The sequence below is a fragment of the Trichosurus vulpecula genome, chromosome 6 (genome assembly GCF_011100635.1).
Source record: "Trichosurus vulpecula isolate mTriVul1 chromosome 6, mTriVul1.pri, whole genome shotgun sequence".
NCBI lineage: Eukaryota > Metazoa > Chordata > Mammalia > Diprotodontia > Phalangeridae > Trichosurus > Trichosurus vulpecula.
The window spans coordinates 255,373,228-255,400,482 of NC_050578.1; the positions used below are offsets into that span (position 1 = coordinate 255,373,228).

A 27,255-nucleotide genomic window follows, 5' to 3' on the forward strand; every position below is an offset into this window, starting at 1 on the left:
ATTTGTAAAACTAGAGGGTTGGACTTGACCTCTGAAGTTCCTTCCAGCCCTAAATCTAGGATCTTGATAATGCAACAGAACCCAGCAAGAAGAGATAGAAAGAGAAATTTCATTTAACATAATCACATAATGTATAAAGAATTTGGAAGTCCAAGACCTACTTAGGAACTAGACGAATACAATCACAAAATGTTCTTTACAGGAATAAAAGGTAAATCTAAATGACTGGAGAAGTATTAATTGCTCATAGTTAGGTTGAGTCAATCTAATAAAAAAAGGACTATAACTTCCTTTTTCAATGCCATACCAATCAAACTATCAAAAGATTATTTTGTCAAGATAGAAAAAAATGTAATGAAGTTCATCTGGAGGAACAAAAGGTTCCTCAAGGTAATAATGAAAAAATAAGTGGGAAGGCAGGGGACCTAGAAGTGCCAGATCTCAAACCATATAGCAAAGCAGTAATCCTCAAAATGATTTGATACTGGCTAAAAAGGGAGGTCAATCAGTGGGACCCATTAGTCACACAATGTCCCTTCCACTTTTAAAAGAATGCTTAATTGGGGTCTTTTGTTTTTATATCACAAGAATTACTAGATATATCGCACCCTCATAGAAAGACTTCTCTTGTAACTGTTTTCCCCCCACCCCCATCAAGAAAAAAAAACGAAAGCAACCAACATAGCAACCGTATCTGACAAGTATTATGTACTCATAGGTCCCCGTTTCTCCAAAGAATGGTTTTTCCCTCCATTTTTAGGTTTCTAAAATTACTTCCTCCATGTTGCTGATCAGTCATGTTAAACTCTTTGTGACCCCCTTTGGGGTTTTCTTGGCATAAATACTGGTATAGTTTGCCATTTCTTTCCCAGCTCATTTTACAGATGAGGAAACCGAGACAAACACCATTAAGCGCCTTGCCCAAGGTCACACACTATTAATGGATTTGAACTCAGGAAGTTGAGTCTTCCTGACTCCAGGCCCAGCACTCTATCCTAGCCACCCACTTGCCCTCCATATTACCATTATCCTAAAGTTGATGTGGGGCTGAAAAGGAAGCAGCATGGTGTGGTGGACAGAGCCCTGGGTCTTGAGTCATGTTGTGAAAGAAGAAACAGATCAAAAGAAAAAAAAACCCAAGAACAAAAAATGTGCAATGTTTCCATCTGTATTCAAATTCCATCAGTTCTTTCTGGAACAGACCACTTACAAAAGGGGAATAGGAGACAATGACAATTACTTGAAAAACTGCTCAAGCTGACTCCAAACATTTAATTGAAAAAAACAATAACTAAAGACAAATGAAACTGAACACTGTGGAATTCTAATGTCCCAGTTTGTCCTCAAATAACAGATAGGAGAAGATACTTTTGCAGAAGAGGGGGACTAGGGGTGTGGAACATATTGGCTCAGTACTTTTTATTGGTGTGTGCACCAAAGGAATTTGATTTATTTTTTATAGGTGAACTTCTATTGAATATTCAGCCATGAAGGATGTTATTTTTATTTAGTAAATAAAAGTTAAAAAAAAACACCCTAAAGCTCAAGCATCACCAGGATAGGGCTTAAGGGTGCCTTCCTCTGTGTTGGAAATTTCAGAGTGAAGAAATGGAAAAGAATATTTATGTATAATATAATAATCCATACTTGGAACACTAGAAGACGACATCATGTGATTAAATTAGAATGTAAAACCACTTTTTTGGAGAGACTTTGGGGTGTGCCTGGACCCCTTTGGTACATTCTGTATCCTCACACCTATGGTGTGGAACTTTGCACATAGCATGGGACTTGGTCGATTTATTCATTAATTGAATGTCACATTTTCTTCCCTTTTTTTATTTTTTGTTAGAAGAGATGACTCTGGCAAGTGAATGGAGGGCTATATAGGGATGTGATGGTGAAATAGGAGCAAAATAATAAAAATTTAAATGAAAAAGCCTGGAAAAAATGTTCAAGTTCTTTATAATCAATGAAACATAAACCAACTTTGAGATACGCCCTCACCTACTCAATCGGCTGACCCAATTAATAATTAAATAATAATTTAATTAAATTAAATAATTATATATAATAATTAAAATCAATGCTGGCAGGGTTTGGAGAGAGGTACAATTATTGTTGGTAGAAATTCAAACGGATTCCCTTAGGAAGCAGGGCAGGGGGCAGTCCATACCTGAGATCCCAACAACTGGGAGGTGGAGGCTGTCCAGTCTCTTGAGGCATTCTGAGCTGCAGTGGATTATGTCAATGGGATGTCTACACTAAGTTGAATGACAGCATAATGAGTCCTTGAGAGATTGGTGGGGCACTGCTACCAGCTTGCTAAACGAAGGGCAAACAGCTCCAGATCAGAAGCAGCAGGTCAAAGTTCCCCAGCCAATCAGCAGTGGTATCCCCTTCCTTTCCAGCCTTGTTGAGATGGGGTGATGGAAGTCTAAAAATAAAGCCGAGACAAGAAATCTGACGGCTCTTAAAATTTTACAAAAAATTATCCCACCCTTTCATCCAATAATTCCATTGTTGGGTACGTATGCCCTCAGGAAGTAAGCAAAAAAGGAACATAAGGACCTAGCTGTTCAAATATATTAATAGTAGCATTATTTGCAATTGCAAAATGCTAGAAACCCAATGTCCAAGAAAGAAAGAAGATTTGAATAAATCACGGGACATTAGCGTGATAAAACAGGGATAGATGCTGGCCCTGAGCAGTTGATTTAAGTGATTTGCATTGGTTCCCACAGTCACTCTGTGCCAGAGGTAGGCTTTGAATCCAGGCCCATTACTAGACCAATACTCCCTCCCTGGAATGTCATGAGACAGATAAGGGCTACACTTTTGAGCAATATAAGGAACTACAGACAGTCCTTATGAAATAATGCAAAGCAAATAAATACATAAAGTGGAGCCAGACACCTGTGGATGCCCAATTGTGAAAAGAAGTGAAGTTTATAGAGATGCTGGAGGGACTTTTTTTTTTAAAGACTGGGTCTCCCTATTTTCCTCAGCCGGGAAGTGTAGGAGCTACTCAGGAGCCGTTCCCACACACTCTGATACTCCCGTGGGCTTTCACTTACACCAGGGGTGGGGGACCTGTTGCCTGGAGGCCACATGTGGCCCTCTGGGTCCTCAAGTGAGGCCCTTTGACTGAATCCAAACTTCAATGAAGGTCAGTGGGGGGATTCAATGAATTTTGGATTCAGTCAAAGGGCTGCACTCAAGGACCTAGAGGGCCATGTGTGGCCTCCAGGCCACAGGTTCCCACCCCAATACATTGTTTCCCACTTCAGCCAGTTTGCCCCTTCTTGGGCTGAACTTAATAGGGATGCCCAATGGGTTTAAGTTTAGTCCACTGCAACTCAGAACTCCTGAACTCAAGAGATCCCCCAGCCTCAGCCTTCCTGGGTTACAGGCTTTCACCACCAACCTAGCCTAACTGAGGGAATGAATGACAAGATATGGGTATTTTATGTGTTGAAAATAATTTTTAAAAATCTGAGTAGCTGAAGAGTCAATTTGAATGTTTTAATTGATATTTAACATTGAGTATAATAAATCATTAAAAAATGTTGAATGTCAGAATAGGAAGGGACCTTAGGAAAGTAGAATATCAGCTGGAAAGGAACTTAAGCTTAGGCCATAGAACCTCGAGTGAGATCTGGACAGAATCTCGGAGCACGAGACGTCAGAGCTGGAGGGGGTCCATAGAAAGTCAGAGATGAGAGGGACTTTATACGGAATATGGACTGACAGCTCAAAGGGACCTTAGAACAGAGCCTGGAGTAGGGATTCTAAACCTCCATGAACTTGTTTAAAACACACACACACACACACACACACACACACACACACACACACACACATTTCAATAGAATTGGTTTCTTTTGTAATGCAATGTTTTTTATTTTATACCGATATGTTTATTTGAAGCATTTACAAACAGGAATCTGAGAAGGGCTCCATTCTTAGGCTCCACCAGATTGTTGGAGTCCGAGACACAAAAGGGGTGAAGACCCCCTGTCACGGAGTCTCCTGGACTCAGACTCAGGACAGAGGCAGCTTTAAATCCATCCTTTTGACAGTCACTAATTGTACATCCTCGAACATCTCGGAACAAGTTTCCTCATCTCTAGGTTCGGATTACATCCTCTCACTCATGAGGTTCAAGTGAGATGAGGCCATCCCAATGACTCGTTGAGAATTATCCAGAGGTGTGCTGGCAAATGTTAAACGACTCTTCTGGAAAAATGCAGGCTGGACACACTTTTAAGTTTAATCTGCATCATTAACATTTTATCCAAATATATACATATACATATATGTAAATAAATATATACATATATGTATGTATATACGTACACACACATATGTGTATATATAATGTGTGTGTGTGTGTGTGTGTGTGTGTGTGTGTGTGTATTTAAAGTCTAGTTTAGACAGATGGACAAAACAAGCCTTGATTTTGTAGCGTTCATCCCTGTCCGAGGTGTAAATGCTCGTACTTATGATCGCCTCTACAGGCCGGCCCCATCTCACCCGGATCCCCTCAACACCCTCTCGGAAGTGGATTAGGAGGCTAAAGAAAAGCACCAGGGCTGCCCAAAGCTTCAGCGGAATTGGCCCGGGGCTCCTTCAGCCGGGCCCCGCCCAGATGGTCTGGTCTCCAACACTCCTCTGACAGGTTGGTTGTAGCCCTGGGCGCTCCTCCCACGGGACGAACTGGCCAGCCCCTTCCTCCGTTTCCCCTGCAGCGTCTCTTCCGGGCTCCACGTTCTCACCGAGCTGGGGACGCGACAATACCCTCGAGTTGGACTCGGACCCTAGTCTGGGAAGTAAGTGAGTTCAGCTTTGATCCTGCCTCCGCCTCAGAGGAGGGAGGACTTTACCTGATCACTCTCTCTCCTCCTTACATCGAACACCTCTCCAATCCCCCCATTGACCTATTCCCCCACGTCCTTGGAGAGTGTGGTCCAAGTCCTGGACGAACCTGGGTCCAACCTCCTTCTGCAGAGGAGAGATAGCGTTGATTTGGGGCTGGGGTCTCCCCGTGCATTGGCGTGCCGCACTTACTTGGGCTTAGCTAGCTCTCTTCCATCCCCAACAAACACCTCCCCTGAGACTGGTGTCCCGAAATGTCAAAGCTTGAAGGGACCATCTGAACCCCCTCATTTTACAGAGGCCTGGAGGAAACAGCGAGGAGACGGCTTGCAGCACGGAACCGGAACTAGAACGTAGGTCTTTCAAATTCTAGTCCAGAAGCCAGAGGAGAGGCAGGCGGCCCGTGGAGCTGGCAAGTGAGCTGGCCTCCGAGTCCAGAAATTCTGGGCTGAAGTCCCGCCGCCTACACCCTGGCAGTGTGTGACCCTAGGCACGTCTCTTAACTTCTCAGTGCCCCAGAGAAGACGGCATTCGGTTTGGTGGAAGGAATTTCTCTCCGGGGATTCTCTATACCAATGAAATCACTCCCCAAATAGTCAAAGAACCAAATTTCTCTCCAAGTCTCCTGGAGATAAGGAAGAAGAGGCCGAATGTGGGCCACGCCCCCTTCCTCCTCTTTGCCCCCCCCCCCCCCCTTTACGAACTTGGGTAAATCTATGGTCCTTAGAGTGTGCCTCATATAGCCAATGGGAGCCTTTCTTCATTCATCTTAATTTAAACTTCAGGATTGGGCCTCTCTTAAAACCTGAAATGTTTCCGTTAGGTTCCGCAAATATTTATTAAGCCCTATCATAAGCTTTGTCTCTACTGTATGTAATTTGTTATCTAAATCTTTCCAAGCTGCTACCCTTCCCTACCCTTTGGAATAAACAGGGTGGGTGGGACTGCACGAAGTCCCTCCTACAAACAGTCTTGCATTTTGACTGGTGGTTTCTCCCCAGAACTCAGAGATAGACTGGGCTGAGGTTCTTGATGGGTTGGGACCTTAGAGAAGGCTCTCGTGATTCCACGTGTGATCCACTTCTGTCTCAGGCCGGAAGCTTTTCTCATTTCGTAGAATCATAACATTTAACGGATTTTAGTTCGGTAAACTTGGATAAAGGGGTTCCTGAGCAGGGAGCCTAGCGTTAGGTTCTGAGGAATCACTAAAGCACTCTGTTAGGCTCTGGAGAGAGGAGCTTTGGCTGAAAAGTCACTGCCAGCACTCGGCTTAGCCAATAGCCTGTTATTTTGAATTTGTGTATCAGAGATGTGCAAAGTAACGTGTCTCCTGCCTAGTCTCCACCTCCTCATTTTCAGCGCTAATGGAATCTTACGGAATCAGAGAATGTCAGAACTGGGATGGAATTTGTGGACCCTGAATTCAGGTCCTCTACTATATTATAGGTTAGTATGAGAAAACAAGTCTAAAGAAATGAATTGGACAACATGGATCCCATCCAGAAGTGTCACAGAGGGCTGTTAAAAGTTATTTCCTTTTGCCCGTTCATTTGTTGTTTTTTTTATTAAGATTTTATTATTTAATATGATTACAAAAATAAAAAGTATGGCTAAGGGACTGATGGCTTCCAGCTAGAGGTGTGGTGGAGTCAACTGGTATGGTGTTGGAAGAGAGCCAATTGTTAAAATTTCAGCATATTTACATTATCATCTGCCAACACTACAACTCAAAGCTTGGTTTATTGTTTTGTTGATTATTTAGACTCAAGAAAGTGAGAGATAAAACATTAATAATGCAGATTAAACTTGAAACTGTGTCACAGTATATTTTGGGTTAGTTGTTGAATTTTTACTAGCATACCCCTGCTTCCAACCTGGCTTATCTTTGATCCCAGGAGAAGTACTAGAGCATAATTTTAAGTTCTGTATCTTAATCTTCTCCTAGATGTTCAGCAACTTCAAGCAGGAGGCCAGAGGGCTGGCCACCCCCCTTGCTTCACCATACACTCAGGACTTGGACACTACCCATGGAGAGCGCCCGGACAGTGAATCCTCTGGGAAGACAGATCAGGAGCCTGTGGATTCCTATGGACTGGGTGATCCTGCTGCCAAGTTCTCTCAGATGAACCCATACCTGTCTTCTCGAGGAAGCATCATTAAGTGTTTTCGGGATGCAGCTGAGGAAGGATATAAGGCCTACCACTTGGATGAGTATGACGAAGACAAGAACCCCAACGTGAGTGCACCTGCCCTGGGAAGTCACAGGGAGAAGTCCTGGGGGTAGGCAGTGTGGAGAAGGTAGGGTTGCTGCTAGCCCAAGCTCCATCTTGCCAACTAGGGGAACTCCCAATTGATTGTTTAACTTCAGAGTAGATGCCTGAATGATCTTCTGATGTAAGAAGACTCCTGTTGTTTACCTTGATTAGACATTAGGATCCAATTTCTAAAAATCTCAGCAGCGTAAGGATTTTCAAAAATGTCCAATCTGCAAGAAAAACCACTGAGGCAGAGCTCTGAGCCAATGGCACTTTATTTAAGGGTCCATGGCCCCCACCAATGAAATGGACCTCAGATCTTCCTCATGATCTGAGCTGCCCACTTCCTCTAGGGCCTTAGTTTTATAGTGCTAGATATCGGGACAATACAAGTGGAGCAGGTCAAAAATAGAGAGTCTGATTGGTGGATAGACCTTGCTCTTGACCTGTTAGGAAGGTCTACACAAAATACAGAATCTCATGGCTGAGAAACAGGCAGGGGAGCGGACCTTAACACACCTATCTTGACCTTCTTGACCTACCAAAGTCAATGAACAGGCTCATCGACTGATGAGCGGATGTCAAAACATCTACACGGGCACACGGGCTGGTAGAAGGGCAGGCCACAGTCTGGCAACCAAGGTCACTCATTGACTACAAGATCACGGTCATCCCCCCATGTTGGGTAAGAGAAGGATTATGAGGGATGGAGGGGCAACAAAAATAGCTGGGGGGGGGGCTGCTTTCCATGTAATTGAGTCACCTCTGTCATGCTGGGCTTGGTCTCCATAACAAAGAAAAACAAGGCTGGATGTCCTCTAGTTGGTTTCCTATGATTAGGCAAATGAACTTACAATCTGCAGTTCACAGATCTGGGGCCTAATATGCAGAATTTATAATTACCACTCCTATGGAATCATATCAAACTGATTAATACTGATTGGAATAAAATAGGGGTCCAATAAAATAGGGGTCCATCTATCACAACAGTTGAAAGCGATGGACAAAATAGTAAGATGAAACCTAACAGAGATAAATATGAAGTTACCCTTGGATTAAAAAAAATTACACAGGTGTAAGATGAGGGAGACACACCTAGGCTTTTTTGGTTTGTGTGATAATGATCTTTGGGTTTTAGTAGACCAGAAGCACTACTGTACAGTAGAGTGACATGGCAGCCCAAAATGGTAGTGGCATCTTAGGTGGCATTAAGAGAGATATGGTGTCCAGGACTAGGGTGGTTATAGTCTTGCTGTAAATACAGCATTATATTATATTATATTATATTATATTATATTATATTATATTATATTATATTATATTATATTATATTATATTATATTATATATATTATAATTATATATATATATTATATTATATGCAGTTCAGGATACTGCAAGTTGGGCAGCCTCTGGAACAGGCCTATACAGCCTGTAGCCCATTGGCCACTTATGGCCCATGGGCATGACAAAGGATTTCTTTTGAAAAATGTTGAGGATGTTTTCCTTTGCATTTTTTGTGGGAAGACTGAAATCCTTTGATGTGCCAGAGGAGGCCCATGGGCTGTAAGTAGCCCATGGACCTCAGGGTGTACAGGCCTGCTCTAGAAGAAGGCAACCAAGATGGCAAAGGCCTTTGAGACAAAACTGTACAAGGATCAGCGAAAGGAACTAGGAATGTTTAACCTGGAGAGGAGAAGACTTGGAGAGATATAATTGTCTTCAAATATTTAAAGGGTTTGTATGGAAGAAGGATTAGATTTGTCCTACTTGGCCTCCAAAGGCAGAACTAGGAGCCATGAGTGAGAGAAAGGCAGATTTCTGAATCTCATTGTAAGGAAAAACTTCCTAACACTTAGAGTTGTCCAAAAGTGAAATGGGCTGCCAAGGAAGGTGGTGAGTTCTGTCTCATTGGAAGTTTTCAAGAAAAAGATGGATGAGCCTTTGCTGGGGATGGTGTAGAGAGGACTCTTGTTTGGGTGTGGGTTGGCCTAGATGGTCACTGAGGTCCTTCCTCTCCTGAGACTCTGTGAATGAACAATGCAATCTCTTTTGGAGATTGCAATGTAAGAATCACCATCTGCATCAGATTCCCCAGTCCATCTCACCCAGGGGTCGGCAACTTGGGCCCTGTTTGGTTCCGTGCACATCCTTTATGGCTTTTAGCCACAATAAAGGAACAAGTCTGGATCCATATGCTGACTCATCTAAGTAATTCAGAAATATGTACCAGAAACAATGAATCACTAGCCATAGAGGTGAGTACTCCATTAGACTGTGTGAACTTGTACAAATTAAAGTATGATGCATGATGTGTGTGTATATATATATATATGTATATATATATATATGCACATGCACACATATAATGTGGCGGTTACAAAAAGATGACTCTTTTCCCTTTAAAGCTTATTGATCCTTAATCTAGCCCAATTACCTGCCTCAGTCAGCATCAATAAGGGACAATTTGTGGGAAGGAAATGATGACCAAGAGATAGGGATTTCTCCCCCAAATACCCTGGTTTCTCACAATGATTACATGGCACTGTCATCCATGAATTTCTCTAAACTTTTTTGCAGCTGTAGTTATATTTTCAGCTTGTATAAACAATTGAAGTGATGTGTTCCCTAAACTTACTTGCCCCAGTATCAAAATAGAACTGCCTTCTATTTTTTTCTTAGCTGAATTCACTCAGTCTTCCACTACTTACTCACTGCTCCCCGCCCCCGCCCCCCATTTCTGACCCTACATTTTAATGAGGTCAAGACCTTGTTGGCATTTCTATGGGCTAAGGAGTACTGCTTGTGATTCCTTTGTGTGTATCAGCCCTGACATGGAGCTCTGGGTTTTAAATAAAGAACAATAGAATGTTAGAGTTGGAAGGGCACCTTGTAAGATAGAACATAGAATGTCAGGAAGGGTTGATGTAAGAACATTACACTGTCAGACCTGTCAGGAACCTTAGAATATAGAACTCAGAATGTCACAGTTTGGGGGGACCATAGGACATAAAATATTAGAATTGGAAGGAATTTTAGAACATAAAATATCAGAACTGGAAGGAACCTTAGAATATAGAATGTGAGTGCTAAAGAACATTAGAACACAATGTAAGAGTAAGAAAGGACCTTACAATATAAAATATTAGATATGGAAGGAATCTTAGAACATAGAGTGTCAGAATTAGGAGGGACCTTAGTACATGGAACATAGAATATCACAGCTGGAATAAATCTTAGATTGAATACTGTCAAAACTGGACAGTATTTTTTAGTACAAAGAACATTAAAGCTGAGAAGAATTTAGAGATCACTTAGCCCAGTGGTTCCCAAACTTTCCAAATAGGAAGACTGCATTTAAATGTCAAAAATATATTAAAGACATGAACATGACAGTAGTTACACTAGTAACATATGTTAATTGAAAAGACCCATTGTGATAAAAGGTGTTATTCTTTAGTAATATATCAAGATGAATTTGCATTCATTATACATACTTTTGAGAAAGTTATATGTGTGAGACATTATTTATCAAGTATTCAGAAGGTGTGTTGACTTGTTTATGGATTTGCATGTGACTTTGAGGGCCCCTTGTAACAACTCATTCTCCCTTCATAGGGTTTCTCTTTTTTTCAAGTTGGCAGTGATTGATTTAGTCCAGCCTTCTCACTTTACAGATAAGCCATTTCCTCATCTGTAAAATGGGGATTATTTTTAAAGGGGCAGCTAGGTGATGCAGTGAGTAGAGCATTGGCCCTGGAGTCAGGAGGACCTGAGTTCAAATCCAGCCTCAAACACTTGACACATACTAGCTGTGTGACCTTAACTCCAATTGCTTTGCCTTTCCCCCTCCAAAATGGGGATTATTACAAAAATATTTATGGCATCTCCTTTCACAGTGGCAAAGAACTGGAGAATAAGGAGATGACCATCAGTTGGCAAATGGGGTGGAGGGGCTCAACAAGTTATAGAATGTGAATGTGATGGAATACTATTTATTGTGCTGTAAGGACTGATGAAGGGAATGGTTTTAGAGAAACTTGAGAAGATTTATATAAACTGATGCAGAGCAAAGTGAGCATAACCAGGAGAACAATTAACATAATAACAGCAACAATTTAAAGACAAAACACTTTGTAAGACTTAACTCTGGTCAGTGTGATGATCAACCTTAATTCCAGAGGAACCACAAGTGAAATATTCTACCTCTTGACAGAGGTGATGGATTTAAGATGCAGATTAAGACTTAGCATTTTAGGACACGGCCAAGAGGGGGATTTGTTTTGTTTGGCTATGCGTGTTTGTTACAAAGATTTTCTTTTTCTTTTTCTTTTTCTTTTTCTTTTTCTTTCCATTGGCCATGGGAAAGATGGGAGGTAGAAAAAAGTAGATTTTTATTCACTAAAAAATTAAATTGTAGAAAAGGGGGATCATCACCTACCCCATGGAGTTGTGAGAATCGAATGAGATAATGCCTATAAAGTCTTCTGCAAACCTTAAAGAACCATATAAATTCTAGCTATCATCATCATCATCATCATCATCATCATCATCATCATCATCAAGGGACCCCATGCTTTTTTCTTCTGTGACAATGAAATACTCAAAGAACGGAGGGATCTGTTGGGGTTACAATGCCTGCTCGTCCATTGCATTGGTTAGGGGTGGGTCTTCCTTACCTACAGAGGCAGGCTCCTCTACCATACCCATCTCACCTCTTCCTCTTTCTCTCCCACCTCCAGGGAATCATTAATTTTGGAACCAGTGAAAACAAGCTCTGCTTTGATCTGCTGTCCAGCCGGGTGAGTCCTGCGTGTCCAGCTGAAGATATACATACTGTTTTCTCTTGAATAAGGAATAGCCCAGAAAAGACTGAGGGGAATATCACAATTTTTTTTCTTGAGCATGGGCATGGCCTTTAAAGGGATAGCCAGAGGCCAGAGTAAGAAGGCATGGGAAACACAGAAGAGTTTTAGGCCAGGTCAGTGAACAGAGACAGGGTGCTGTCTGCTGTCTGGTGTGTGTGTGTTGTGTGTGTGTGTGTGTGTGTGTTTATGTCTCTCTGCGTGTGCATGTGTTTTTATGTACATGAGGGTTGAGGGGGCCACAGTAGAGAGAACATTGGATTTGAAGTCAGGAAGCCTGAGTTTGAATCCTGACTCTCCTACTTATTCTGTTTCTATGAATTTGAATAAGTCCTTTCTCCCTCAGGACCTCAGTTTCCACATCTGTAAAACGAGGGAAATGCTGCCTGTGCTTCACAGGGTTCTTTTGGGGAACACATTTTGTAAAACTGAGCATTAACATGAAGCATCTTTGGTTAAATGTCTTCTGGATAGTAAGCTAGTGCTCAGGTGCGACCCCATCCATTCCTTCTTGGGGCTTACAGTCTGGTGGTTGATAGAAATTTACAATTAGTCCTTACTAAGTTCTTTACAGACCGTCTCTCATTTTCTTCATAACAGCCCCATGAGCCCCAGATTTTTTTTAGGGGTGGTGGTCATGACTTGTGATTCCGTTGACACAGGGTGAGGAAAGCTCTTCTGCCCAGGCCCATTGACAACTGGAAAGTCTTAGATGTACCCTGGGTGCTAAGAGGGTACGTCACTGACCCAGGCCTGCAGACCCAGTTCTCCCTGGCTTCAGGAAGCTAGCTCTCAATATGCTAAGGCCATATTTGTCTCAGGTGAGGAAACTGAGTGTCAGAGAAGTTACGTGACCTGCTTCAGGTAACAGCTCGTGGGAAGCAGAGCTAGGACCAGATTCTGACATGTTGGCCTCCCAAGTCCAGGGCTCTTTCTGCTCTTCTGTGTTTCTCCTTAGTGATCAAGCTCAAGCAGCATCTCTTCGAGCAGCTGTGGGGCTGTGTGGGAGCGTTCAATAGCAATCTCTCAAGGACATGGGCTGGGTTCATGCACAATGCTCCTGACATGTGTTTTCTCCATCACCTGGCCTGTGTGCTTGCCCTCACACCCTACCTGGGCCTGGGAGGTCCTTGCTGCTCCTGGGCTGTGCACCTGCCCAGGTCTCACAGCTCTGCTGTATCTTTCCCCTGCAGCTGAATCAGAGGGACATGCACCACATTGAGCCTTCCTTGTTGCAGTATCCAGACTGGAAAGGACACATGTGGTAAGTAGTTACTAGCTGCCTCACTTTGGAGACCTGAGTACACAGGTGACTTCTGGGAGAAGGGGGAAGGGGATGGCTTTTTGGGGTCATAGTACTTAGGGCTGGAAGGGGCTTTGTAGGAGAAGGGACCTTAGACTAGTCTGGAACATATGTTAAAGCCAGAAGACACTTTGGAACCTAAAATACTAGAGCTGAAGGAGAATCTAACCTAGAACCCTACCAATAAATAAGTCAACAAACATTTATTACATGCCTACTGTGTGTCAGGCATTGTGCTAAGCATTGAATGTGCTCACCTAGAATGTTAGGGCGGTGAGAGACCTTACAACATAGAATATTAGAGCTGGGAGAAAACCTACAACTTAGAACAGAGAATGTTAAAGCTAGAAGAGATCTTAGGAGAGGCAGCATGGCATGTTGGAAAGAGAGCTGTGCTTGGAGTCAGGAAGATCTGAGTTCAAGTTTAGCCTCAGACACTTACTAGCTGTGTGACCCTGGGGAAATCACTTAATCACTGTTTGCCTTGGTTTCCTTATCTGTTAAAAGGGATAATAATAGCACCTATGTGCCAAGGTGGTTTCGAGGATCAAAAAAGATCATAACTGTAAAGTGCTTAGCACAGTGCCTGGCATAGATGTTATATAAATGCTAGCTGTTACTATTATTAGCATCATTACTGGTGTGACTAGGAAAATCACTTAAACTCCCTAGGCTATAGCTTCTTTGCAAACTGAAAGTGTTAGCTCACCTCTGAGATTCTTTCCAGCTCTATATCTATGACCTTATGATCCTTAGATCAAAGAACATAGAATGAACATCAGAGCTGGAAAGGACCTTAGAACAGAAAACAGAGAACATCAGAGCTAGAAGGGACCTTAGAACAGAGAATATCAGAGCTAGAAGGGACCTTAGAACAGAGAACATCGGAGCTAGACAGGACCTTAGAACAGAGAACATCAGAGCTAGAAGGGACCTCAGAACAGAGAACATCAGAGCTAGAAGGGACCTCAGAACAGAGAACATCGGAGCTAGATGGGACCTTAGAACAGAGAACATCGGAGCTAGATGGGACCTTAGAACAGAGAACATCGGAGCTAGAAGGGACCTTAGAACAGAGAACATCGGAGCTAGACGGGACCTTAGAACAGAGAACATCGGAGCTAGACGGGACCTTAGAACAGAGAACATCGGAGCTAGAAGGGACCTTAGAACAGAGAACATCAAAGCTAGAAGGGACCTTAGGAGAGAGAACAGCAGAGCTAGACAGGACCTTAGAACAGAGAACATCAGAGCTAGATAGGACCTTAGAACAGCAAACATCGGAGCTAAAGGGAACCTTAGAAGAGAGAACATCAGAGCTAGAAGGGACCTTAGAACAGAGAACATCAGAGCTAGACAGGACCTTAGAACAGAGAACATCGGAGCTAGAAGGGACCTTAGAACAGCAAACATCGGAGCTAAAAGGAACCTTAGAAGAGAGAACATCAGAGCTAGAAGGGACCTCAGAAGAGAGAACATCGGAGCTAGAAGGGACCTCAGAAGAGAGAACATCGGAGCTAGAAGGGACCTCAGAAGAGAGAACATCGGAGCTAGAAGGGACCTCAGAACAGAGAACGTCGGAGCTAGAAGGGACCTTAGAACAGAGAACGTCGGAGCTGGAAGGGACCTTAGAACAGAGAACGTCGGAGCTGGAAGGGACCTTAGAACAGAGAATGTCGGAGCTGGAAGGGACCTTAGAACAGAGAATGTCGGAGCTGGAAGGGACCTTAGAACAGAGAATGTCAGAGCTGGAAGGGACCTTAGAACAGAGAACAGAGAACATCAGAGTTGGAAGGGACCTTAGAACAGAGAACATCAGAGTTGGAAGAGACCTTAGAACAGAGAATGTCAGAACTGGAAGAGACCTTAGAAAAGAGAATGTCAAAGCTGAAGGAACCTTTGAACCTTGTCCTTCAGAGGTGGAACTCTCCATAAGTCTGGGGGGAACCCTAAAAGTATCCTGATGTGGCTTCGAGATCCATCATTGCTACCTCATTCCATGTGTTTGTTTGCTTGTTTTATAGGCTGCGGGATGAAGTGGCTGGGTTCCTGTCCTACTACTGCAAGGCTCCTGTTCCCCTCAAACCAGAGAATGTAAGTAATCCTGTTCTTCAGCTTTTCTTGACATTAGCCCCCTGGGATCCTTGAGGGTAATGAGTGTGCTATCTGGGTGGGGGGATGGGGGCTAGCCTAGCTGCCTTTTTTCTTAGTGTGTGTTAGTAACCTTTGAGGAAGGATTTATCTTCCTTTCCCTACTCTGGGTTGGAGGTATTCATATACCCATCCATCCATCTCATCAGACAACAAACCTTTCTTAAACACTTACTGTGTAGTGTGCAAGGGGTGATGCAGAGTTTAGATAAGATTCCCCATTCTGACAGAGCTTCTGGTGCTGTAGGGAACTAGAGGGAGGGAGGGAGGGAGGGAACAAGCACTTATTAGGCATCTGCTATATGCCAGGCACTATAGTAAGAGCTTAATAAATATTGTTGCATTCGAACAAGACACAAGCACTTTTAAAAGTATTATTATAATTGCTGACTATCATTTTACATATCTTGTCTCATGTAGTCTTCACAACCACCTTGTGGAAGGTGCTATCTTTATCCCTCCTTTACAGGAAAGGGAAACTGAGGCACAGGGGAGCACTAGTTAAATGACCTGTCTAGGGTCATGCAGCTAGTAAGGAATAGACCTCAGCTTTGAACCCATATGTTTCTGTTCCCTAACCACCAGGTTGCCTCCTTTAGACATTCTTTTTTTGGACCAGCCTTATGATATCCTTGGTTTAGGGAACTACCGGTGAAGAAACCCCCTCTACCACTGTAGGTTGGCACCTGTTGCACACCATCCTGCCTTCTTTGATTAGTATAATATCCCTAGTGAGTCAGAGATTGGCAAAACAAATGAGGGGTGTTGGGAAGGGAGGGAATAGGAACCAATGAGGGGATCAGAGAGGGCTTCATGGAGGAGGAGGTCTCATTTGAATTGGCTTTTAGAAACAGGAGCAATGCAGGGTCTAGCTGTGATTCACTTGGCTCTGTGATTCTTTCTTGAACCATCTGTCCCCCCTCCCTCCCCAATCTGAGGTGCCCTTAGACTGATCACAAGATCTCTATCTCCTGTCCTGTCAAGTCAAGCCTTCTCAGCTGGGTTTTCACTTGACCTAGGAGCAGGAGCCTGAGCAGGAAGGGCCTTTGGGCACAACTTTCCCTTCTCTCCCCCTGCCCCCAGCCCCATAAGCCTGAGGGAGAGGAGATGGCCAGGCCTCTCCCTCCAGGTGGAGCAACTTCCCCTTGTCAAAATCTTTCTGGTCATTGCTTTTTCTGGAGATGCCCTCATCTTTGTCTCTTCTGTACCTAGTGGAATCTAGATAGCACAGTGGATAGAGCACTGGGCCTGGAGTCAGGAAGACCTGAGTTCAAATCAAAGAGACCTTTATGTGTGACCCTGGGCAAGTCATTTAACTTGTCTGCCTCAGTTTCCTCAACTGTAAATGGGGATAATAATAGTACCTAACTGTCAGACTCAGACATGATATTTGCAAAACACTTAGCACAGTACCTGGCACATAGTAGGTACAATACTTAATAAATGTTCCTTCCTTCCATTCCTCCTTCCCTCCCTCCCTCCTTTCCTTCCTTCCTTCCTTCCTTTCTTCCTTCCTTCCTTCCTTCTTCCTTCCCCTCCCTCCCTTCTTCCTTCCTACCTTCCTTCCTTCCTCTTCCTCCCTCCCTCCTTCCCTCCTTCCTTCCTTCCTTCCTTCCTTCCCTCCTTCCCTCCCTCCCTCCCTCCCTCCTTCCTTCCTTCCTTCCTTCCTTCCTTCCTTCCTTCCTTCCTTCCTTCCTTCCCTCCTTCCTTCCTCCCTCCCTCCTTCCCTCCTTCCTTCCTTCCTTCCTTCCTTCCTTCCTTCCTTCCTTCCCCCCTTCCCTCCCTCCCTCCTTCCTTCCTTCCTTCCTTCCTTCCTTCCTTCCTTCCTTCCTTCCTTCCCCCCTTCCCTCCCTCCCTCCTTCCTTCCTTCCTTCCTTCCTTCCCTCCTTCCTTCCTCCCTCCCTCCTTCCCTCCTTCCTTTCTTCCTTCCTTCCTTCCTTCCTTCCCCCCTTCCCTCCCTCCCTCCTTCCTTCCTTCCTTCCTTCCTTCCTTCCTTCCTTCCTTCCTTCCTTCCCTCCTTCCTTCCTCCCTCCCTCCTTCCCTCCTTCCTTCCTTCCTTCCTTCCTTCCTTCCTTCCTTCCTTCCTTCCCCCCTTCCCTCCCTCCCTCCTTCCTTCCTCCCTCCCTCCTTCCTTCCCTCCTTCCTTCCTTCCTCCCTCCCTTCCTTCCTTCCTTCCTTCCTTCCTTCCTTCCTTCCTTCCTCTTCCTCCCTCCCTCCTTCCCTCCTTCCTTCCTTCCTTCCTTCCTTCCTTCCCTCCTTCCCTCCCTCCCTCCCTCCTTCCTTCCTTCCTTCCTTTCTTCCTTCCTTCCTTCCTTCTTCCTTCCCCTCCCTCCCTTCTTCCTTCCTTCCTTCCGTCCTTCCCTCCCTCCTTCCTTCCTTCCTTCCTTCCTTCCTTCCTTCCTTCCTTCCCTCCCTCCTTCCTTCCTTCCTTCCCTTCCTTCCTTCCTTCCTTCCTTCCTTCCTTCCTTCCTTCCTTCCCTCCTTCCCTCCCTCCTTCCTTCCTTCCTTCCTTCCTTCCTTCCTTCCTTCCTTCCTTCCTTCCTTCCCTCCTTCCCTCCTTCCTCCCTTCCTTCCTTCCTTCCTTCCTTCCTTCCTTCCTTCCTTCCTTCCCTCCTTCCTTCCTTCCTCCCTTCCTTCCTTCTTCCCTCTCTCCTTCCTTTCTTCCTCCTTTCCTTCCTGTGTCTCCTCAGGTGGTTGTGGTGAATGGCTGTGCCTCTCTCTTCTCTGCCTTGGCCACAGTCCTGTGTGATCCAGGGGGTGAGTGAGCTTTCCTGAGCCATGGGGTGCTGGGATCTGGGTTGTGACATGACCATGAGTAAGCAATAGTACTCCAGGCACCAGGCTTAAAGGAGTCACCTTCACATCAAGAGTGAGAGCACCATTTTTCCATTTTTCTAATTCCCTCTCTAAATATTAGATCTGGAAGGGAATTTAGTGTAATTCAGGAATTCTTAACTTAGTATTTATAGATACCTCCAACTTCCCAACCCCAAAATTTGTCTGTGGACAAATTTTAGGGGGTCCGTGAAGAAAGATTTTAGAGGGCCCGTGAAGACAAATTTTAGAGGGTCCACAAAGACAGATTTTAGAAGGTCCATGAGCTTGGATGGGAAAAAAATTACATTTTTATTTTCACTCACCTCTAACTGAAATTTAGCATTTCTTTCCATTATGAATATGGCATTATTCCAAGAAGGGTTCTGAGTAGGCTTCACCACACTCTCAAAAGGATTCACGATATAATAAAGGTTGAGAACCCCTTATTTAGTTGAACCTCCTTGAGTTTTAGAGGAGGAAACTGAGGCTCACAGTGATGTGCCCAAGGCCACACAGGTAGTAGATAAAAGAGCTGGGATAGGAACCCAAATCTTTTGACTCCAAATTCAGTCATAAATATTATAACATATTATATTGTATATTAGATAAAATACATGATAATAAATTGTATTGAATAATATAATAATAATTATTTCATATTATTATTATAAATTATTTAATTAATTGTTAATAAATTTTTACATATTATTCAGATATGATGTATGGGGTACCTGTTGAACTGTGTTAGTCTTTTGTTCACTGTGTTATACTGTATTCCACAATAAAACATTCTCTTTCAGAAGGAAATAAAAAGGTCGATGCCAACATTTCTGTGAAACCTAATATTTCTGCTCAAATTCCCCTGGGTCAGGATTACCTTTATACAATCATTGGTTTAGAGCTGGAAGGGACTTTAGAGGTGATTAAGTCTAACCCCATCATTTCATTTTCCCCCTTTTAAACATATTAATTTTTTGTATTAACAAAAATTTTCTTCTCCCACCTCCTCTTCCAGTTGAAAAAAGAAAAGCAAAATCCTTGTAACAAATATGCACAGTCAGGCAAATCCCCTCATTTTACAGGTATAAAATCTCAGCTCTCCACTGTCTCTCACCCCTGATATCCAGCCTATTGCCAAGGCTTGTCCCACAAGCTGGGATTTGAACCCAGAATCTCTGATTCCACTGTGCCACATTGCTGTCTTAACTTTGGGGTTGGAGTGTTGGGAGGTGTAAAAATCTTCTAGAGCAAAAAAACTCCTTATAAATATTCCTGAAAGACAGAGACAGTTGGGATGGGCCAGGAGATGAAGGATGGGGATGGGGTAAGCAGAGCTGACTGTGATGCTTGGAGGAAATCTCATTAGAATGACGGCCTCTCCTACTCTTTGCTTACAGAGGCTTTTCTGATCTTCAGCCCTTATTATGGGGCCATCACTCAACATGTATACCTCTATGGGAATGTTCGTCTGGTCTATGCCCACCTGGACAGTAAGGTAAGAGATTCCGGGACTCCCATACGGGACCTGAGCTTTGTGGTTGGATCTCAAGAAGAAAAGGGAATTTTCTGAATTTTGAAGTGGGCACTAAGGTGGAGAAGGCAATGCATTTGAAGTATCCAGGACTAGGGGTGAAAACGAAGTCCCTAATCACCTCCCAGATAGTTTAGGGCTAATACAAGGTGATTGGTTAGTATTCTTAGTGGCCCTCAAGCTCTGTCCTCTGGAGAAGAAATGGAATGCCAATGTCTTGTCCTCAGGGAGCTTACAGTCTAATGGCAAGATGGGGATGGCGAGGCACATACTTGTATGTATATTCACCAGGCACAGACATCTATGTGAAAGGTAGTTCCTCCAATCAATCAATAAGAATTTACTAAGCACCTCTTATTTGCCAGGCATTGTGAAAGACACTGGAACTACAAAGACAACGGTGAAACCTTGTCTTCTTCCAAGTGGCTTATATTCTATCAGGTGACAACATGGACATAATATAACATAATTTAAAAAAATAATGATAACTAGCATTTATATAGTGCCAACTATATGCCAGGCACTGGATTAAGCTGGATTTACAAATAATATCTCATTTGATTTTCACTGGATCGTATCCTGCCTGGGAGATAGGTGCTATTATGGTCCCCATGTTCACAGATGAAGAAATTGAGGCAGACAGAGGTTAAGTGTCATAAGTATTTACAAAGTATATGCAAAATATATGTAAAGGATTTTTAGGGGGCTGCCACTAGGAGGTGTGGCAATTGGGAAAGGCCTCATGTAGAAGATGGCTCCTGGGCTGAGTCTTGAAAGAGACTAGGGATTCTAAGAGATAGGGGTAAGGAAGGAGTGCATTCCAGGGGAACACCCAAAGCAAAGACAAGGAAATGGAGGCTGTGCATGAGGGAGAAATAAGAAAGCCAGTTTGACTAGTCTGTAGGGAATAGAAAGGAGAATAATGTGTAATAAGGCTGGAAAGATACACTGGGGCCAGGTTATGACAGCATTTAACTGCCAAAGAGGGGACATTATTTGTAGTCCTAGAGGTGATAGGGAGCCATAGAACTATGGGGAAGGAGGGGGAGGGAAGGACTTAGTGTTTGGGTCTCGTCAGCCAATGGGATTTAGCACAAGTGATTTGAAAGGTCTTTCTAGGTCACTGGGATGGACAGCTGCCCCTTCCAACCCTTGGTCAAGAAGCTGGAGATAGCCCTTCAGGGAGCCAAGTCTGAGGTATGTGGATCTCAGCCCCAAACCAATGATGACTCCAGTTGCCGAGGCTGATTCCTTCCCAGGCTGTGAAACCTGTGGGGTTCACTTGGGTTGTAGGGGCATGATGAGAAGTAGGTGGCTCTTCTGAGTAGGAAATGACCACACAAAGATTTATCTTCTTCAACAGATTGTTGTGTGACCTCAGACAAGTCAGAAACTGAGTCTCAGTTTCCTTTTCTGTAAAATAAAAGTATTTTCTCTTCAGAGATGAGAATATCTAGCATTTCTATGGCATTTTAAGATTTGCAAAGCACATAACTTATGTTTTGTCCTTTGATTCTCATGATATCCCTGAGAGAGAGGTGCTATATTATCTTTATTATATAGATAAAGAAACTGAGTCAGAAAGAGGACTACATAGCTAAGGGAGTTTCTGAGGCAGGATCTGAATGGAGGTCTTCTAGATTCAAGCCCATTACTATCAAGTGCACCCCCTGCCATCTCTGATTTCCGAAGGTCTTTCTAGCTCTAACAATTCGTATCATTCAGTGACATTATCCTGAGTCATGATTCTTGATGGGGGTGGGGTGGGTTGAGGTGGCAATGGTGGTGGTAGATAGAGGTAAGTTAGGTGCTTCCTGATCCAACTCCTCCATCCACACCACTCATGTTGTTTCAGGGAATTAATGTCAAAGGCCTCATTCTCATCAACCCCCAAAACCCTCTGGGTGACATCTACTCTCAGGAACAGATGCAGGAGTACCTGGAGTTTGCAAAGAGGTGTGGTCTCACCCGTCCCTCCCTGCCCCCCCCCCTATACTTGGGTGAAAAGATGAAGCCCTCAGGTGCTGGGCCTTGGTGTATGTGTTGGTGAGAAAAGATAGAATCCCTTTCCTTCTAAAATATGGATTCCATCTACTGGTAGTAGGTTGGAGATGAGGGATTTAGGGTATAGTAGGGCAGGGGGCTGTCTAATGGCCAATTTCTACCTCCCCCTCCCAGGTTGGAAAGAGAACAGTGGTCAGTCATTAAGAGTTGCTTTGTAGATGTTGGGATAGACCATACAGTTCCTGGTATTCCGTGATGAACAATAGGGACCAAGATGTCACCCTCTGCCACCAGCCTATGGTGGAGCCATTTTACCATCTCTCCTTTCCTCTGACCCAGGCACGGGCTTCACGTGATAGTGGATGAGGTGTACATGTTGTCAGTTTTTGATGAGTCTGCCAAGTTCCAAAGTGTCCTGGGCATGGACAGGTAAGGGCTGGGGCTGTGTTGGTGAGAGATGGGACACATTCCCCACTCCCTAGAAAACCCCTGATTAGAGCATGTCACCCTGGGATATGGCCTGATGTGGGAGTGAGTACTCCATCATCTGAGACCCTTTCTGTATGGCCCAGCCTCATGTATCCTGCATGTCCTACACTCTGAGGCTTCCTTCTCCTGAGCTCTTAATGTTGTCATTCCGAGGGGTAGCATGGTGTTGTGAAAAGAAGGCTGTGCTTGGAGTCTGAGGACCTGGCTTAAATCCCATCTCTGAGGCTTGCTACCTGTGTGACTCAGTCTCAGTTTCTTCATCTGTAAAGTGGGGACAAGTATAGCCCCTAAGTCACAGGGTTTTTATGAGGCTCTAATGAGGGAATGTATATGCTCTGTAAATGTTGAAGTACCGTATCAGTGCCAGCTGTTACCCTTAATTCATTGGTTCTTTGAAATGACTGTGAGATATGTTAGGAAATTAAAATCCTCGTTTCTCAGATGAGGAAGCTATGGCTCAGAGGATGTATTGATTTGCCTTTGGTCACACAGCTAGTGAATATCAGAGCTAGGGTTTGACCCAAGGTTTCCTGATTCTGGAAAAACACTGGGTTCTTTCCACTGCATTGGGCAGCACAAATAAGGAAAACTGACAAGGAGAAATTCAGTGATTTACCCAGAGCTCAGTGACAAAGTCAATGGCAGTCAGAGCTAGACCTGTCATTCATTGACTACTGAGGGTTATGTGCTTTTCCTACTGGATCATATTCTATCTCCGATTCCTTTATGCATATTCTCACTACAGGCTTCCTGATCCTCAGAGGACCCATGTGATATGGGGGACCAGCAAGGTGAGCCCCTCATCAGATCAGACTCAGGGGTATTGGAGTGAAAGAAAGAATGAATTTCCCCTGGGGGGTTGGGGAAGGGCTGGCCACCATTTGGTGTCTTTTCTACAGGACTTTGGGATCTCAGGTTTTCGCTTTGGCACCCTCTACACAGAGAACCAGGATGTAGCCAATGCTGTGGCCTCCCTTGGTTGTCTGCATGGCATCTGTGGCACTGTCCAGTACCAGATGACACAGCTGCTTCGGGACCGAGGTGACACAGCTGGGCTTCTGACCTGAAGCTGGGAGTCTTGGGCTCAGTAAAAAAAAAAAAAAATAGGGAGTGATGTGGAAAACTGCATAGACAGTAGGATTTGCCCATCTTCCCCACAGTGATGGGTCTTGAAAGTAGATAGGGAGGAGAAGCTTCTACTGTTGAAATCAGTGGGGTGATGTTTTAGAAGCAGAATTGGTGGGGTGGTACAATTTCTCTTTGGGGCATCCTTCCACCCGAGCAGACTGGATCAACCAGGTATACCTATCTGAAAACCATGCCCGGCTCAGGGCTGCCCATGCCTACATCACAGAAGAGCTAGAGACCCTGAACATCCCCTTCCTCAGGACCAAAGCTGGTTTCTTTGTCTGGATAGACTTGAGAAAGGTAAGGACAGTTATGGGTTGGGGCCAATTCGAGATAAAGGAATGATTTATTCATTAGTTGAACAAGCATTTAATGTGCCTGGAGCTGACCTAGGTGCTGGAAACCCAGAGACAACAATGAAATAGACCTTGCCTTCAGGGAGCTTATATCCTATAGCAGGGGAGGGGAAGAAGATTCCAAATTCAAATAAACAAATGCAAAAAATATACAAAATAATTAGAAAGTAATTTTGGATAGGGGAGAAAACTAGCAATGACTATGGAGAGGAGATGGGGGAGATCAGGAAAAGTTTCATGTAATGAACAGTGTACTTGGAAAAATTGTCTGGATCCAGATTGTGAAGGATGGTAAATGTCGAAAAAAAAAAGAGTGTTTTCCCTGGGAGCCACTAGACCTCCTTGAAAAGTGACATAGAATTGAGAATGGATGTAACCCAATGTTAGCTTGGCAGCTGTGTGGAGGATGGTCTCAGAGTGAGAGGTTTGAGGTTGGGAGACCAAGAGGGATTGTGGTAGGAGCTGCCCATGAGCTTCTCTCTTTAAGTCTCCTAACTTGCTCCTAGTACCTGTGCATGGACACCTTTGAGGAGGAGTTCTCCTTGTGGCACCGTTTCCTAGACCACAAGGTGCTTTTGTCCTGTGGAAAGGCCTTTGAGTGCAAGGAACCCGGCTGGTTCCGCCTCGTCTTCTCAGACAAGATCCATAGGCTGAGGCTAGGTGAGAGGGAGATTCGCCCTTTTCCTCTCTTCTTCCCACTATGCTGGTGAACTCTGGATCCCTAAAATTGTCTCCATATCTTCCTGTCTGGCTCTTTCTTTTCCTCTCCCTTCCTTTTGAACTCCTGGGTCTTGCTATTTGCCCTGCAGCTCCTCCCTTAGCACTTCCCAGCCTTTCCGTCCACCCGAAAGCTGAACCCTCCTCTATTTGTTATTTCTCTCAGAGCGTGAGAGCCTTGAGAGCAGGGGCTGTTACTTTCCCATTTCTACTTGTACCTCCCAAGGGTATTGTGAGGATCATATGAGTGAGATACTATTTGTAAAGTGCTTAGCACAGAGCTTGGCACATAATGAGCACTTAATGTTTTCTTCTTTGCTTCTTTCCTCCCTCCCTCCTCCCTTCTCCTTCCCTTCTTTCCCTTCCTTCCCTTCCTTCCCTTCCTTCCTTCCTTCCTTCCCTTCCTTCCTTCCTTCCTTCCTTCCTTCCTTCCTTCCTTCCTTCCTTCCTTCCTTCCTTCCTTCCTTCCTTCTTTCTCTTCCCTTTCCTTCCTTCTTTTCTTTCCTTTCTTTTCCTTCCATCTGTCCTTTTATCCTTCCTTTCTTCCTTTGTCTCCTTACCTTCCTTCCTTTTTGTTTCTTCCTTCTTTTCCTTCCTTTTGCACTTTTGATTTCTTTTTTCCTTTCTTTTTTCTTTCTTTCCTTCTCTTCTTTCCTTATTTTTTCTTTTCCTTCCTTTTTCCCTTTCTTCCTTCCTTTTCCTTTCTTCCTTCTTTTCCTTCCTTCTGTCCTTTTTTCCTTCCTCTCTTCTGCCTTTCCCCTTCCTCTCTTCCCTTCTATTTGTATTTCTAATGCTTAGCTAGCATAAAGTAATTGCCTAATAATTCTTTCATCCATCCACCAATCCATTAATATCTATTCATTTATTTGATTCAATTTGACCAATCCTTCCTACATGCTTCCTATGTGTAAGGCCTTTTCTCAGAATTGGAAATATAATGACAAAGTCCATTAAACAAGCATTTATTAGACTCCTATTGTATGCCAGGCACTGTAACAGGAGTTGGGGATATAAGACAAAAATGAAGCAGGTCCTGCCCTTAAGGAGCTTCTTGCCTGTTAAGGGGATTGAGACATTGATCAGTCAATCATTCGGAATTTATTAAGTGCCTGCTGTGTACATGGCATGTGGGAGTTCTTAGAGAGTGTAGGTTCTATCAGATTGGGGTATAAATAGCTAAAATACAAACTCAAGTGTGATGGGCCCAAGAGGAGATCCAGAAACAGACAGTGCAGAAAAGCTTGAGAGCAGGGAGAGCTCTCTTAACAGAGTTAACTGTAAAGGCTTCATAGAGAAAGTGGCCACAGAGCTGAGCCTGATGGGAAAAGGACTCCATCAGGAAGATTTTCCCTGTGACTTCTCTAGCCCCTTGTAGAGACCCAGGCCCCTCAGATTTTCTTATTGACACCTGCAATGCCTACTGGCACCTCCAATGCTGCTTGATCCTTCCTTTCCTTCCCTAGGCATGCAGCGGATCCGGGAGGTGCTTGAGAAGGAGCCCCAGGTGGCCAAGACCCCTTCACCCAGCCAGCCCGTGGAGAAGAGCAGTCAATTGAGGTGAGGTGGCTTCTGACTCAGGGCCCAAGGAGCTGGATGCTAGGTTTGGGCTGGAAACAAGATTCCCTCACCTGTCTGACCGGCCACAGAAGAGCAAGCCTAACCAAATTGTTTACCAGAGGGAAGCCTGGGGTGCCTGCCCCAAGGAGAGAGATAGTACTTTGGGCTGTTGGACACCTCTCTCTGTCATGTATGATACTTTTCTGTTTCTCCTTCTGCTTGAGCAGAATGGGCAGGAAACTGCCTGGCAAAGCTGGCTTCTGCTCCTCTCCCTGGGAGTCCTCAGCCCCTTCTTGAAGCATCAAAACGAAATAAAGGCTTTCCCTTTGACAGTCTCATTATTTTCTCTGTTGTTCAGTCGGTAAACTGACTGCTCTATGCTGGGCCCCAAGCCAGGTGCTGGGGGTATGGAGACAAAACAAAACAAGACCCTCTCTCATTTAGATCCTACTGGACCAACAAGCTGCATATACATCTGTATTGGTATTGGAACTGGAGCATTGATTTTACTGTCATAGAAAGCCCAAGTGAGGAATTCCCTCTGCCAATGCAGGCCAGAGCTTTCTCTGCAATTCATAATCTTAGAGAGTCACCCAGAGCACTTTGAGGGCTAAGAACTTGTCCAGGGTCACAGGCAGTATGTATCAGAGGCAATACTTGGACTCTCTGTTCCCGACTCTGAGGCCAGCTTTCAAATACATTTTTATTGATGTCTTGTTTTTACATCACGCAAATTCCCTCTTGCATCCCTCCTTCTCTGCCCCACCCCCAGCCATCCTATGCAATAAAAAGTTTGAGATCAGCTTTCTGTCCAGCTCTCTGTCCATTCCAGCAGACAAAGTCTTTGGAGTTTTTTTGAAAGTAAAATGTAAGTATACACATGTTGGGTCATGTACATGTAAAGAGAACTTGGCTGGTATGTGGCATGGATAGATTTCTGATCTGACCCTCTCCAAGGAAAAATGTAGTTTCCACCTTTGTGGGAAGCAGGAGGAAGGTAGTTGGCTGGATCCTCGATCCTTTCTTTGACGATCTCTAGGAGGAGTATTGTATTAGAATTATATCTGTCCACCACATTTCAAAAATTGATAGTCTCAAGGTACCATACTTTGGTAGGGCCTAAGATAAACATTACTTTCTCTAATAGCTCTCAAGGGGAAGATAATACTCTTCTTATTCTCTCCAGCTTAATGTCTTTCCATTAA

General features: G+C 44.1%; 1 protein-coding gene across 3 annotated transcripts; it reads left to right on the forward strand.

Moving 5' to 3' along the window:
• The first annotated feature begins 4,715 nt into the window (after positions 1-4,715).
• ACCS (1-aminocyclopropane-1-carboxylate synthase homolog (inactive)) lies at positions 4,716-26,385 on the forward strand. 3 transcript variants are annotated; one of them, XM_036765414.1, is made up of 16 exons: positions 4,733-4,832; positions 5,177-5,231; positions 6,824-7,114; positions 11,875-11,934; positions 13,191-13,261; positions 15,325-15,394; positions 18,142-18,208; positions 19,666-19,763; positions 20,919-20,996; positions 21,655-21,755; positions 22,143-22,232; positions 23,038-23,083; positions 23,192-23,333; positions 23,578-23,720; positions 24,283-24,436; positions 25,957-26,385. In XM_036765414.1, the coding sequence occupies exons 3-16, from the start codon at positions 6,824-6,826 to the stop codon at positions 26,052-26,054; spliced, it is 1,509 nt and encodes a 502-aa protein (XP_036621309.1). In that variant the 5' UTR covers positions 4,733-4,832; positions 5,177-5,231; the 3' UTR covers positions 26,055-26,385. The 3 variants fall into 3 exon arrangements, with proteins under 3 accessions (XP_036621308.1, XP_036621310.1, XP_036621309.1); XM_036765413.1 differs by lacking the exon at positions 5,177-5,231 and having other exon boundaries at positions 4,716-4,832; XM_036765415.1 differs by lacking the exons at positions 5,177-5,231; positions 24,283-24,436 and having other exon boundaries at positions 4,716-4,832.
• Positions 26,386-27,255: the final 870 nt, after the last annotated feature.